At 38.2% G+C, this 15,804-nt stretch overlaps 1 protein-coding gene across 1 annotated transcript; it reads left to right on the forward strand.

The window, feature by feature from the left end:
- The first annotated feature begins 1,929 nt into the window (after window positions 1-1,929).
- On the forward strand, window positions 1,930-12,693 carry LOC109966042 (6-phosphofructo-2-kinase/fructose-2,6-bisphosphatase 2-like). The gene is made up of 17 exons (XM_020610607.1): window positions 1,930-2,053; window positions 3,982-4,161; window positions 4,848-4,973; window positions 5,336-5,432; window positions 5,638-5,704; window positions 5,782-5,856; window positions 6,140-6,196; window positions 6,300-6,424; window positions 7,095-7,302; window positions 8,112-8,258; window positions 8,335-8,439; window positions 8,850-8,979; window positions 10,354-10,416; window positions 10,497-10,561; window positions 11,133-11,333; window positions 12,150-12,219; window positions 12,317-12,693. Exons 2-16 carry the CDS (start codon window positions 4,071-4,073, stop codon window positions 12,201-12,203), a joined length of 1,611 nt encoding a protein of 536 aa, XP_020466263.1. The 5' UTR covers window positions 1,930-2,053; window positions 3,982-4,070; the 3' UTR covers window positions 12,204-12,219; window positions 12,317-12,693.
- The last annotated feature ends 3,111 nt before the right edge of the window (window positions 12,694-15,804 follow it).

Here is a 15,804-nt window from a genome sequence, read left to right on the forward strand (position 1 = left end):
CTAGTGGCCATCCCTGTCTAGATATTTATCCACACTTGGCCTCTCAGAGATCTGGCTCTAAAATAAGCAAAAACTACGTGGTTTCAGATCATCTTGTACTGACAAACATTGTTTTACAAAATAAGCACATATCTTACAGATGAAGGGTTGTTTAATGTTATGATGTATTAGTTAGACACTGTGAGGCTAGTTTCTTTGAAGAGAACAAAGAATTGTGATTGCACTGAGTTATGTGGCATATTTTCTGTATGAAATGAGGTGTATAATTAAAGGGGAATGCCACTCAATTTTTTGAATGCATGTGTTTTTTCTTAAAGGTGCAGTGTGTGAGATTCAGTGACATCTAGTGGTAAGGCTGCAGACTGCAACATTCAGCAAGGCTATCATGCAGCTGCTTCACATCGTTTACCCTAAATGTTGAACAAATTGTGCACTCTGCAACCAAAAGCTAACGGTGGCTCACTTGACTGCAGCTCACTCACTGGCTATGTTCCAGCTAAGGCTATCAAACAAAAACTTGCATTTAGGTTAACTTTACTTGTTACGTTAAATTACCTCCTGCATCATTCTGGAAACATTTTCCCTCATCAAGGATTTACATCTGGGAAAGGCCATGTCAATGTTTATCCTCCTCTTGTGCTGTCACCTATCTTGTTTCTTCTTTGTGTCTTTGCTTCTTTGACAATAGGAATCCAGGCTGTCTTCCTTTTGCTGGTGTTAAAATTATGATTGTCTATTGTAAATTATAGTTCTTAAACACTCATGACAATGCTTCCTCTTGTTTCTAATCCTACTTTGTCTTCCAAGCATCTCCAAATCCAAGCTGCTACTTCAACATGAAAATGCAAAATTCACACTCTAAACCAGTGTGTGGTTTGTTTGTGCTGGACTACTGTAAAAAAAAAACACGGCAGCTCAACATGGCGGCCTCCATGATAGGGGACCCACTCCTATGTAGCTATAAAAGGCTCATTCTAAGCTAAAGAAAACACTATTCTTATTTTCTGGTGATAGCACATTAATGAAAACAAAGTTATGTATACTATGGCCCATTTCTGCTAATAACTCCTTCTAGATCTTACACACTGCACTTTTAAATATATGTTTAAAGAAATGACCTCAATTCTATTCATTGTTGTTCTTGGATGGAGAAAAGAAAAAAATTCTCTGTGATCTCAAAGTCAAATTTGTTTCCTTTTGTGCACAGTTGTTTTTACTGTTACATAATTTAAAATAAAACAAGGGTCAGCAAAACATTTCCATTTGGTCCACCTTAGTACATGGTCATACTAATATTCTTCCTAGTAGTTACAATAGTTACAAATGAAATGTTAACACCATATATTTTCATAGTGTGCTTCCAACTTTTTTGCAGCAGTTTGAGGAATGTCCTTTCCTGTTTCAACATGACAGTCCCTCCATGCAGAAAGCAGGTCTGTTCACTTTGGAACAACTTGGCAGGACTGTACAGAGCTTTGACCTCAGTTACTGCCCTCACAGTTGTGATTAATTGGAACAAGGTCTGTGAACCAGCAGTGCCTAACCTCATTAATGCGCTTGTTGTTGAATGGGAGCAAATTCCTTTGGCCAGATTGCAAAATATTTTGGAAAGCCTTCAAAGACAAGTGAAGGCTATAACAGCATATTAAGTAAACGGTCTACTTACTTCTTCCCCACTGCAAAAAACATTTACAAAAGATGGAAAAACAACCCCAAAAGATGCAAACAAAAAGGCTTTAGATAACTTTTGACTGAGATTTCAGAATTATTTTTTTGTTGACTTTCACCTTTGACCTTTGTGAAAGGATAATGACCTTGTAATGTCTTAATACGTGTTGCTGTTAAAATACTGTCTTTAAATGACTTCATTTCGGAAAACATACCCGGAAGCATTAGTTTTTTTTTTTTCGGTAGCTTGAGAGCAGTCACTGGGGAGGCGGAGCTTAAACATCCGAGAAGAAGAAGAAGAGGGCGTCTCCGGCAACGGTCAGAGCTGAGTGGTGACAACGCTGTGTGTCACGGAGAAGTGTTACTCTATACCTGCTTGTTTGTGGTAAGTTCACCTTCGGCTTTTGATTTCCGCCTCGCTTTCACGGTTTTTATAGTGCTGGGGTTCGGGTTAACGACTGTTTCTTTAGTTACCTGAGGAATTGATGAACTTTGCACCAGGAGTGTGTGTTGTAACGTTATTGTTATCATTACGTTACGTTAATAGATACCACTCTGCTGTGTGTGACAGGAAAACGTCTGATGTTGAAACACACGTCTTCATGATGGCGACAGCTTTCCATAACGTCAGAGCTGTTGCCCTGTTAATTTATACATTAGTTTAGCTTTGACCTGAGATAATTAGCCTTTAACCAGCTTAACCGGGGGGGCGGGGGGGCGGGGGTACCCAATCGACCGGTTCCCACAAACAAGTTAACAGCCTCAGTAAAGAGTCAAAGATGCTTATTTGTCCAACCACCAACTAACTAAAAAGTACTGTATTCACTTTTACTATCTGACACTGAGTAGAGGGTTTGAAACGACCCATTTACTGTTTGACAGAAAATGTATCTGCAGCTGTTTTCACAAGTGATGATCCCACCTTCTCTGACGTGGCTATTTGGCTTCTCAGATTTTTTAAAAATGGAATTAGAAATTTTATTTCGTACATATAAGAGGAAAATAATCATGCAAACAAGCAGACAAAGGAGAAAAAAATAAGTAAATAAATCTGTTTACATGTTAGAAAAGAATCCCACCCCTTCTCCATTAGTTCATAATTAATAACTATTCAGCTTCCTGCTTTTAATTACATAGTTATATTGTTATTTTACAGAAGGAGGAAAACAAACAAACAAAAACAATAATCACTGTGAACACCTGGTGACTGTCAAACCCTTTCTTCACCCCTGTACCTCATAAATATAATGTCTCTATACTTGGTTTTAAACTGATTAGTGTTTGGACAGTGCTTTAACTCGGACTTTAAACTGTTCCATAATTTAACATCACAAACTGAAACACAACAACTTTTCATGATTGTCCTCACCCTGTGAGCTTTTTTGTTTGTATAAATAATTCTTATTGCTCTTTTCTGGAGATTGATCAGTGAATACAGGGAACTTTTGCACCGTAATTTCAATATGGTAATACAAGTTAACTGTAAAGATGCTTTGCTTTATTTAAACTCAGATCTGCAACAATTAATCATTAGTTGATTGATTTAAAAACTACTAGATGATCATTGATAAACATTTCCATCCTTTTTCAAGCAAAATGCCAAAAAAAAAAAAAAAAAATAGTTTCAGCTTCTCAAATGTGAGAAGTTGCTGCTTTTCTTTATTCATTACAGTATTTAGAATATTTTTAAGTTATTATTTTGTCATGGTCATTTATCCTTCTTCTTTTGGCTGTTTTGTAAACTAAATGTTACATCTTTTAATGGAGAAAATAATCAGCAGATTAAACAAAAATGAAAATAATCACTAGTTTAAAATAAACTGTATAATAGTGTTTTTAACTTTGGGAAATTGTGTTGGCCCAAATGATGATCAGTTAGTCATGAAAATATTGAACATATTCATTTATAATGTATTAGTTATAAACAGACTAAAATGAACACTTCACCTTTGCAAAGTTGTCATCAGCAAATGTTAGGATATTACAATGCTGGGTTATCATAATTGGAATTTATGATTTAGTATTATTGTCTGTAGCTCAAGTAGTTGAGTGATTAATTATTTAAGTACTGTTGATTTCATTTTGAGCTTATAAAATATTCAGATACTTTGGTACTTATGGTAATTGGCTCCTCCAATTTCCTCCAATAATGCATCTGTTTGCTTTACATGTAACACCTACAGTGTATTACAGTATTGGCACTGTGCATTGGCTCTGATCATGAGTTGGCATGTGACAGCGTGCTCATGGTTCAGATCAACTGTATCATCCAGCAGCGTTTGATATGACACAGCCAAGTCCTGTCCTCAACAGAGAGATGCAGACCTCATCGAGCCAGTGACCAGAGTTTGCTGTCCCCAAACCAGCCGTGACAGGACAGCAGGACACAGATCAGGCCCAACATGGCTGCCAGGCAACAGAGAGCTGCATCTGCTCCAGACGGCTCAGCGGAGGCCAAAAGGACAGACCTCAGGGCCAATGAGAAGAAATGTTGTGAGTGTTTTGTTCATCCTGTGTTGAGTCTTTATAGGAGGCTGTAGCCTGTTGTGTATTAATAATTGAACTCTGTGCACCTTAACTATTACATTATTAAATATGATGCAGTAGCACTGTGTTCTAGTGGTTCTTTTGATCGCATTTCCATCTCAGGAATGTGAGATGGATCTAAAAGACTCCATCAGAATGTGTCTTGAGCCCGCTGGGCATCGAAGTTGCAGGCGTGTGTTCATACCATTTCGAGTCAAGTCTGGTCTCGCTAAGTGTTTTTTGCTTTGACAGATTTATTTTCTCTGAGCCTGTTCTTTCACAGACGAGAAAAAATTGTCAGAAAATTTTCCATTTCATGTTCCAGCCAACAAGGTGACCGTGGATTACCACAGTAAATCTGGCTGCTAAGCAGAAGTACTTTGAGAAACATTAGCCAGCAGTGGAGACATAATGATGGGTGAATGTTAACCAGCTGGTAGAAGGGTGACACTAGATTATTCCACAAGTCGGTTGTCCTTGTAGGTGTGTATACAGATCTGCCCTTTTAGTACAAAAAGGACAACATTCCAGAATCAGGTTTTATGGGTGAGGTAAGTTTGAGCTTAAAGTGAAGGTAAGCGTTAAGCATTTGCATGTTTAATAACTGAAATCTCTGTGTGTGTATGCATGATTGTTTTGTGTGCAAACTGCAGCTTGGGCCTCCTACATGACCAATTCTGCCACTATGATAGTGATGATTGGGTTGCCCGCTAGGGGGAAAACCTACATGTCCAAGAAGCTGACACGCTACCTCAACTGGATTGGAGTGCCGACTAAGGGTCAGTACATTATGCTACATGTTTGACCTTTATGCACAATGTAACATTTGATAATATAAAACAGGTTAAGATTGAACTCTGATGAAATATTGGAGTGGATATTTATAAACTATTTTATTTTTGGCAAGGCCCTCAGAGTAAAATAGGGCAGTACCATGATACATTATTCCTTCGTGAAGGCTGTAGCGGCATTCAGAGACAGAGAACCGGAGTGGAAAATCTTGTGCTTAAAGCACTGCTGTGCTAATTATTTTTTATGTTCATGTCACTTCCTCTTATGGGTTTTTCTATTGAGACAAAGGTCACCACCCGGACAGAACACAATGCAGTAATCCCTTTCCCTCTCCTTGCTTCTTTTACAGTGTTTAACCTTGGAGTTTATAGGAGAGAAGCAGTGAAGTCGTACCAGTCCTACGACTTCTTCAGGCATGACAATAAAGAAGCAATGGCGATTAGAAAGTGAGTGAGAGAGTTCCTCTTTATGTTAATCTCCTCTACTAAGCCCAGTACTTTAGGTTAGTCCTCAGGTGCTTCTTTTGACAACATGGTGTTTGTTTAACAAGTGGAGCTGTAATTATAACAGTGTGTGTGTATGTGTTGAAGATACATTTAAATGGTGAACGAATTTGATTTCCTAATCGTTTTTTTAATGTTGCCTACACAGACGGTGCACTCTGGTGGCACTGGACGATGTAAAGGCCTACCTGAACGAAGAGGGAGGCCAGATCGCTGTAAGGACACAGAAACTGAACATTGTGTATATTCTGTGTTATGCAGTTGGGCCTGGATATACTTTGCTGTTTTTCAGGTTTTTGATGCCACAAACACTACCAGAGAGAGGAGGGAGCTCATCCTTAATTTTGCAAAAGGCAATGCATACAAGGTCTGTTTTCCATTGTTGGTTTAATCATTTTTGATCAATCACTGCGTAAATACTGTAGTGTATCTGTGCAGAAAGTTTTTAGACCCTTTCAGATTTTTCACATTTTATGTTTCGGATTTCTATCATTGTGGAGCATTGTGTGCAGATTGATGAGGAAAAAATTGAACAGAATCAATTTTAAGATGTCTGAAACATGTCAAAATGTGGAAGAGTCGGAATACTTTTTGTACTGACTGTGCACTGATGACGCATTTCTCTTCTCTTCAAAAATGTCTTTTGATAGGTGTTTTTTGTAGAATCAATATGTGACGATCCAGATGTCATCGCTGCAAATATCCTGGTATATGACACCTTTATGCTTTAATGTTATATTATGAGCACACTTTTGTTCTTGAAATGTTAAAAATGCTGGAGAATCATCTCTACAAATGTCTTTCGTTAAGGATGTGAAGGTGTCCAGCCCAGATTATTCTGAGAGGAACAGAGAAAGTGCCATGGAGGATTTTCTGAAGAGAATAGAATGTTATAAAGTGACGTACCAACCTTTAGATCCAGACGAACATGACAAGTAATAACAATTTTTGTCAAAGACTAACTGCATTGTGTGTGTGTGTGTGTGTGTTTATTTATTTTTGCTTTGACACTAATCCAATCTAAGGAAAAGCCATTCAGACCAAACTGTTCACTAGTGTTGTCATTGTTGCAGATTATTTGGTAATTTTCAAGAACACACACTTGCAGAAATTGCCCAGTAGGTGGAGCTAGTGGCTCAACTATGGTTTAGTAAGGTCTGCTATTTATGGACTTTTGATTTATGGAACTGATATATGGTGAATCCAGTGAAGTAATAATTAGTCTCAGAAACCTACATCAGGTGGAACTTTTTAAACTCCTGATAACTATCTTAACTATAAGGGGTTTATTTGATTTATTAGTTTTATGAACTGATTTTTGCAGATCTGTGATCACTTCCTCAGTAGTGCATTTAAATAAAGTAACGGTACTAACCTTATGTACTTGAATCTTTGATTGTAGAGCAGAGTAATAGTTTCTGATCCTCATAAACCTTGACAATATTATTAAGCTGCTGACACAGAATATTTGGAATTGTGGTGGATGAAATATCAGGATGTTGAGTCTGTACCAAAAGTACAAGATGTCCCTTGTCTAACTCTGTCCCTTGTGTATGTTTGACTCACATTCTGTTGTTTTCTCCTTTTTCTCACTCTGACCTAAAGGAACCTGTCCTTTATCCAGGTCATAAATGTTGGCTGTAGTTTCTTGGTCAACAGGGTGCAGGACTACATCCAGAGTAAGATTGTCTATTACCTCATGAACATCCACGTACACTCCCACTCCATCTACCTCTGTCGGCACGGAGAGACCCAGCACAATTTGGAAGGACGCATCGGGGGAGACTCTGAACTGTCAGACAGAGGGAAACAGGTGCTTTAACAAATACTGTCATTATTATATTTCTAAATGTCACAAAGATGGCAGCATCTCCAAAAGTCTTAACAGAGTAGTTCAACATTTTAAAGCTTGTTTGCTTTTTCAGAGAGGACTAACATTTGTAGTTATATTTTTGCATAAATATTCACCCTCTTTAAAATGGCTGACCTAATTCAACAGAGGTCCAGCCAGTTGGTGCAAGTAGTCTCACAATTAGTGACATGGGGATCACCTGAGTGCAGTTAATGCGTCTCAAGTGATTGTAGTATAAAGACACCTGTGTCTGGAAGGTCCTCAATCCAATAGAGAATCTGTGGGTGGACTTGAAAAGGGCTGTTCATGCCTGATCCCCATGCAACCTGGCAGAGCTTGAGCAGTTTTGCAAAGACGAGTGGAGAAAAATTGCAGTGTCCAGATGTGCAAGCCTGATTGAGACCCATCCACACTGACTCAGTGCTGTGATTGCAGCCAAAGGTGCATCTACTATATACTGACTTGAAGGGGGTGAATATTTATGCAATCACGTATTTCCCATTAGATATTTTTATTTAATTGACATTACTTTGTAGAAACCTGTTTTCACAAGCCAAATTGTATTGACCATGATTGATTTATAAAAATCAATAAATATTTATTTTAAAAAAGACAAGTGAAGTATCTTCCAACTCTCAACAAGTCATATTTTACCACTATGAACTAGTCCTTTAATGTATGTGTGTATATAAAACTTAACTAATTAAAATTATTTTCCCAAGTTATAAAATAATACAAGTTTCTCCACCTTATAAGAGTCTCTTTACCAGTTTGCAGCAGCTCTGAAGGGTTTTGTGGAAGAGCACCGTCTGTCGGACCTGAAGGTTTGGACCAGCCAGCTGAGACGCACCATTCAGACGGCAGAGGAGCTGGGTGTTCCCTATGAGCAGTGGAAGATCCTGAATGAAATCGATGCTGTATGTCCACAGAAAAAAACAGACACATCATGAGGGCCTGTCAGATTATGACTGTTTTGATTTCTTTGTGTTTCAGGGAGTGTGTGAAGAGATGACCTATGAGATGATTGAGGAAACATACCCAGAGGAGTTTGCCATGAGGAACCAGGACAAGTATAACTACCGCTACCCTGGAGGAGAGGTAGGAGCTCGTTGTTTCGTCCAAGATGATGATGATGCATGATTGGTGCTGTCAGCAGTGGGAGTGTGAGGGGATGTGAGTGTGTGTGTGTGCGTGTGCGCTTGTGCTTGGATTTCACAAAGTTTAGGGTTTGTTTGGTTTGTAGTCGTATTTTCTCATGATAAGATGGATAATGTCATAGTCAAATCACTGCACTTTTTATAGCTACATTGTTGTAAACAGAGCAGCATAAAACTTTATTATTAAACTGACCCTTGCCAGCACTTTTCATTTCGCTGCCTATGTGGATGTGATGTTTTCACATCATGGATGGTGAACAAAAGCATTAAAATGTGAGTCTGACAGGTAAGAATTGATATAGAGATGTTAAATTTGACTTGACATTACATGTACCTGTCCTGTCTCTCTAGTCCTACCAGGATTTGGTTCAGCGGCTGGAGCCACTCATCATGGAGTTGGAGCGACAGGGCAATGTTCTGGTCATCTGTCATCAGGCTGTCATGCGCTGCTTGCTCGCCTATTTCCTGGATAAGAGTGCAGGTTACATACATGATCACAAACATGATCCACTCCAAGACAGTGCGTTACATTGTTGTTACCTCTGCCAACAACAGTTTTTATCATTTATCTAAAACTTGTATTTAATTCAGTGATTTTTCTTTAACAGTGGTTTACCAATCACAAAAGAGCTTAATGAAGTAATTCAATGCCATATTGTTTCTCTGAGTGCTGAGAAACAGTGTTAAACTGCAGCTAAACTAAATGTTTATGAGGGGACTGTTGAATAAACACTGGAGAGAGATTCAGTACCCAGAGTGCATTAAAAAGTATTCAGACCCTTTCAGGATTTCCACATTTCCCATTTACTTAAGCATTCAGATGCTTTGTTTTGACATCCTCCTCCTATTACTGATCGCTAAGATGCTTCTGCAACTTGATCTGAGTTCCATTGTGGTTAATGGCTTGGACATAATTAAGAAAGATCCCCATCTGACTATATCAAGTTTGACAATAGATGGTGTATGTCAGACAGAATTGTCTGTAGACCTGCAAGACATAACTGTGTCAAGGCACACATCTGGGGAAAGGTACAAAAAAATAAATAGGACATCTCTACAGGGACCTGAAAATGTCTGTGCACTGACACATTTGAATAATCTTTAACCCATACACAAGCAACATGAGACTTTTACAGAATAATCACACAAAAATTTGATACTGGAATTGGTTGTAATTTGACATCTTACGGGCATCAACTAGTCTTGTTCTGCAAGTCCATATAACGGGATTAGGCATAGTATTAGGTTAGTAGCTTGTTAGGTGGGTGTTGTATCTGCTTCTCTAAGCTCCAGGCTGCAGCAGTCTCTTAATTGTAAATATTTTTTGCAACATTCAAGGATTAAGGTGAACTTAAATTATAACTAAAGAAATATCCACAAGCAAAACATATTACAAGTAATTACCACTCTGAATCATTTCAATAGATATTTTGACTGGATTACAAAACAGGCCGGTGGACCCACTTTACTTATGTACAGTTAAAAAAGGTTTAAATACATAAAATGTGCACCTGAATATTATTTGGGTGGTTACAGAGGAAAATACTGCTCAAAGTCAAATCCATAATGGGACATGGGCTGGCTAGGGTTTGTCATTCAGCAGAGGAAGTGGTCACTGCTAAACCACAGCAGACAGTGGGCGCAGTCCTGACTGGCATTTTATCCCACTACATCCGCCTGTGGGGCATGTGGCACTGAAGGCTTAACACAGCAGCATACACTGGACCTTATATCATCAGCTTTACAACTGTCTGAATGCTGTAAAGTCCCAAATAAAGAGAGAAAAATTCACTCCATCAGGATGTAACCACAGCACAGAAAGCCTCACAAGTTGTTTTCATCTTTGTTGGCACAGATGACCTACCTTACATAAAATGTCCCCTGCACACTGTCCTGAAACTCACCCCTGTGGCTTATGGTAAGTCACTGCACTGTTCATAGTTCAGCTGAACCCAACATTTTCCTCTTATGATGTATTTTTCTCCTGTCTTCTTCTAGGGTGTAAAGTGGAACTGTTTGATCTGAAGGTGGAGGCTGTCAGTACTCACAGGAACAGACCCTTGGTAAGGTGACCTTTTTATGTTATGTCATAAACATGCAGTCGGTTTTCTCTCACCTATGTCAGTGCAACCATTGCACACATCGGTATTGTCTGTAAAATAATGAGTTCATCACATGTACCTGTAAACCACAGTCAGTAGTAATACCTGTCACCGTCATTAAAATGTCAGGGGAAAAAAAAAATCAATGATTTAGTTCATAGTGAAAGAGAACCGTGCTTCACAACAAACTAAGTGAAAATGTAAAATAAAAATACTGGTGTAAACAAAATGATCATAAATTAGCACTCAACACTGTATTGTCTGTGCTAATTAGTGCTGAAGGGTTCAGTCCCAGACAGTGGGTGTTGGCAGATTTACTGCAAAACCTCTAAATACCTTCATGAAGAGACCAATGTGACAGTGCTTTTTTTATTTTTTATTTTTATAATTATAGCTTTTTGTCCTCTCTTTGCCTTCTCACACTCACTCACATGGAATACAGTGATTTTAGACCAAGAAGAGAGTTGATCTTTGAAACCTACAGTAACAGAACATGTTAATCAGTCCACCTCTATTGTTTTTCACTGACCAGAATAAAGTCGGGACAGGTGTTGTGCCGCCAGCTTTCTTCCGACGGAACAGCTTCACGCCGCTGTCTAGCCAAGACCAGGTTAAACGACCTCGTCTTTACAGTGTGGGCAACCCTTCTCATCCCGGCGTGTCCCATACCCCCACTTTACCCAGCATGGAGTTCTCCGAGGCTTCTGAGGGGACAGAGTTGCAACAAAGTGAGGTCAGTGCTGTGACTGTAACGCACTACACGTCTAGAACATATACAGCAAAGTTTCAAAGATGTTGGAAATGGAGAAAAAAAATCTAACAGGATTAGGAAGAAATGTTTTAACAATTGTGACGGTAAATGTAATATTTTAATGCAACAAGTGAAAATTCAAATGCCAAATTAATTTAATGTGACATATTCATGCTAAATTAAGAAACCAACAAATGGCAGCAAGAGTTGACTTGCCTCATAAAAATACACCAACCACTGCATGTAATGTTAATCATCTGTAAACTAAGCTTTACTAAAGTGACGCTATATTAGTTTTTGTAAAAATAGCTAAAGGTCTTTAGCTGGCAAGCAGATGCTAACAAACTTTGCTAGATAAGAAGCTGAAAGGAGCCTAAAAGTAAATGCAAGAGTAAAATAAATTCTATCTACAGCTTTGTGATTATAGTAAAAGTATATTTCTTTACTTTAACCAGCTATATTTTTATTAATGTGTTCATGTATATGACACTACCCCAGAACTCAGAAAGAGAAACTATTGTTTCCATGTTACATGGATGTTTAAAACAAACATGGCACTTTCCAAACATTTGTTGGATTTTTTTCCCCACTGTGTTTGCCCGTGTTTGGTCCAAAATGTGACTTTTATTAAATTTACTCTAGTCTTAAAAAGGAGTGTTACTCTGGCTGGTGACCTCGAGATTTTAACTTTAGCTCATGTTCACTCTGCGCCAGTCAAAACAAACTCCTCCCTCCTCTTTTGGTGTGGTGTTTTTGTCAACACTGCCAACCTTCTCTGCCTTTCCTCTGCATCCACAGGATTCTTTGAACGGTTTCAGTGCAGCAGATGTAGACGACTGTGTTCAGGGTTAAAGACATACAAACAAAGGTATTTCAGCCCTTCGCTCTTATCTGTTACAGTATGTGGCACTTTTATACTTTCCACTCTTGGATCTCTCACACTTCAATTTTGCCATTTATCCCAGGCTTTTCTGCACATGGATATTTCACCAGTTCTGGGGACCAACTGTAAAATCCCAACATGCACCCTGTCTGCACAACTCTACATGTGCACATACTGTGTGTATACTGTACATACCTGACCTGCCCAAAGAATGTGCTGCCAATATTTTTCCAGCTACTTTTCATGTTCTGACAGTTTTTTAATATTGCAGTTTTGTGTTATTTTGGGATCATGATTTTTTTTGGGGGGGGGGGGCGGCCCTCTGCAGCTTCTGTTCTTGGTAGTATGGCTCTTTCTGTACCTCCAGACCACTGCCGCAACTGTGTTATGTGTTAGCCTATGTCCTCTAGGCTACTGATGCTTAACTCCCATCTTTATAAAGTCACACTCTGAATTATTGTTCAGGTAGTGTATTACAAGGAGTAATTAATGATTTTTAATTTTACATAATCAATGCCCAACCCTTTGACGTAAACCATCCAGTTATAAGATTTTACAGTTTGAATCATTTAACATGTTAGTGATTTTGTACATGTACTGTGGAACCTTGGATTGCGAGTAACCCGGTTGGCGAGTGTTTTGCAAGATGAGCAAAAAATTTTAATTCGATATATAAATGAGGTCTCATAATACGAGTAGTACATACGTTCTGTCTGCCGAGCGTCATGTGACACACGTCAAAACTGAGCCGATGGTTCTCGCGCTTCACTCGTATCGTCAATATCTGTACTGCAACAATGGCCCCTCACGCCAGCCACGATTCTTTTCAAAGGTAAAGTGCAGGTTAACTTGTTTTATTTTTACTTTATACTGTATTTTGTATTACTGTAATCATTTTTATATGGACAAGTGGATGTGGAACAAATCATCTGAGTTTTCATTATTTCTTATGGGGAAATTCGCTTTGATACACGAGTGCTTTGGATTGTGAGCACGTTGCCAGAACGAATTATACTCGTACTCCAAGGTTCCACTGTACTTAGTTTTGTTGTACTATATACTGTAAAGATTTTTAGTATGGAGTAGTGCTGAAAACCCATCCATTAGCTACTAGCACACCTCACACATGTAGTCTACAGTCACTATGCTGTATCAGATGACAGCATGTTTATTGTGGATTGTATACCTCAGTAGAAGATGATGTCTTCAGTTTTATTGTAAGAGTGCCACTCCTGAAGGACAACCTTCATGTGAACAGTCCCTCTGGTGATTTGACAAGGTCATTTTAGTTTTTTTTAAAGGTCATGTAAACACATTCGATTGCAATGTAGTTTCGGCAAACTGTAAAAGTAATGAAATGTTCCCTCTGGCCCCTTAAAAAGTCCACCAGCTACTACTTGTATATTTTTCTTTTATTCAAATAGCTTTAATATATTCAGCATCCTGCTGTGATAATTTAACCTCTAGAGTCCCTGCGTCCTCATATGAGGACCGCACAGCTTGGGTTTCCAAAGCTCAGGACTCTAGAGGTTAAAGCTGATCATGTTTGACTCTCCAAAACAGATGCAGGTATGTCAAAAAGAAAGTGACCACTTGTTGAATGACACTGGATATCTTGTTGAGTTTAAATGAAATTCAGTCTTTTTCAGGAGGAAAAGCAAATCAGTTGTAGACACAGTAGAGATACTGTTAACAGCCTTTTGACTTTTCTTCCTGATATTAAAACAAATTGATTAGAAAGGTTCCTTTATTTAAGACTACAAGACTGTCAGTCTTAAGAGTATTTTAAAGTATTTACATAATATGCAAGATGATGTTGCATCTGAATTCAAGGATTGGCAGCTCCTTTGGATATCTTTAAAAAATCTTTTGTTACTGTGCACTGTTGTGTAAATGTTTAATTATTAATAAAGTTCATTTTGTGCTACAGTATTTTTACACTGAATCCTCCCCCCCCCAACCTTAAGATTATTTTGACCTCAGAAAAGCCTTGAATGTGGGCAAGAAGTGTGTGGGTGTGTGTGAGAGAGAGCTCACAGGGAGTGTCCTTCCTGTCTGCTAAACTTCATGTTCCCAGAGAGTCAGACATGCCAACATCACCAGAACTCAAAAACACACAGTTCCTTGTGTAGAGTCAAGGATACAAATTATCTAACATCACAAACATGTAGTATTTCTTTTTTTTTTTTTTACAGGATGAGCCAAATTATATACCCTCACTAATTGTGCAATGATGAACCTTTCAGCCTTTTGTTGGTAGTAATTCAATTTTTCTTAATAGGTACAAAAGACACACAAAGATCTATGTTTATATATAAATTTGAGGTAAGTATTTTGCTATGTTGTTCACTGAATATTTAAAATTATATAAAGAAAAGTCATTTACACTTAACTGTTGAATTTGCCATCAGAGAAATGGAGGAGGAATGGCTCATCAGTTTTATTTTACAGAATTTAATCTGCCGGTTGCTTTGACGCCTGACATGACCCTTGAATGAGTGGACTCTGATTAAAAAAAACTCTGATAAATTTCCATGCTGATTACAGGATATACACTGTGTTAAACATTCTTAGTGTTGGTAGTGAGAAAAAGTCATACTGAACTTGACAGATTGTATGTACTGTGATTAGATGGCAGCTCTTTAACTGGATTATATTTGTCCCAGCAGGATTTGTGGCTGGCAGTTTTTAATATTCTCAGGTAGGGCTACTTCATTAACAGAGGAGTCAAAACATCACCACTGTATGCGTCAGAGGCACAGGCACTGTAAGATATGTTGTCACTTTTGAAATGAAATTGTCATTGGGCAGAAGTGCAGCATCACAACCACGCTGACTAAAAAAACCAAAGATCTGTCATGACCATAACCAATACAGGAAATCCAACTAATGTGCTGTGCAGATTAGAATAAGTACAGGAGTCACAACAGCAGCTGAAACTACAAGGCCAGGTCAGGAATCTAAAGTTTGTGTGTAATGCTATAATCAATGGAAAGTGTGATTAAATTTCTTACTGTAAATCCTTAATGGCCTGTTTGTAATCCGGTAGTATTTCATAAACTAGTCTAATGGCTATTAATAGTCAAAGTACATGGGGCTTAAGATATGATGAGAATTTTATTCCCTTAAAGATAAGCTCACACTTTCCAAAGTCGGTCTTAAATGGCAACAGTGAACATTAAACAGTGTTTTCTGGCTGTAATCTCAACCCCTTAAATCCCTGTTCGAGATTTTATCCTCACTATAAAAACATTTTTTGGTTATTTCAGGACATTTTAGCTGTATTTCAAAAGTCTTAATGCTTCATAAGAATTAGCAAGGTGGCTCTTATTTCTTATTTAAAACATACTGTAGTTGTAATAGATTGAAGACACTATTGCACAACATATTTCGATACGTTCCGTGTGTGTCGGTGCGTTTTGGGCCCGGCCTCTATCCTGCTGTACAGGTATGTGCCAAAAAATTAGAATATCAAGGAAAAGTCCATTTATTTCAATAATTTGTTTCAAAAAGTGAAACTTGTATGTTATATTAGTTCACTACACACAAAGTGAAATATTTCAAGCCTTT

Source organism: Monopterus albus, unplaced genomic scaffold (genome assembly GCF_001952655.1).
Source record: "Monopterus albus unplaced genomic scaffold, M_albus_1.0 scaffold106.1, whole genome shotgun sequence".
In the NCBI taxonomy this organism is placed as follows: Eukaryota; Metazoa; Chordata; class Actinopteri; order Synbranchiformes; family Synbranchidae; genus Monopterus; species Monopterus albus.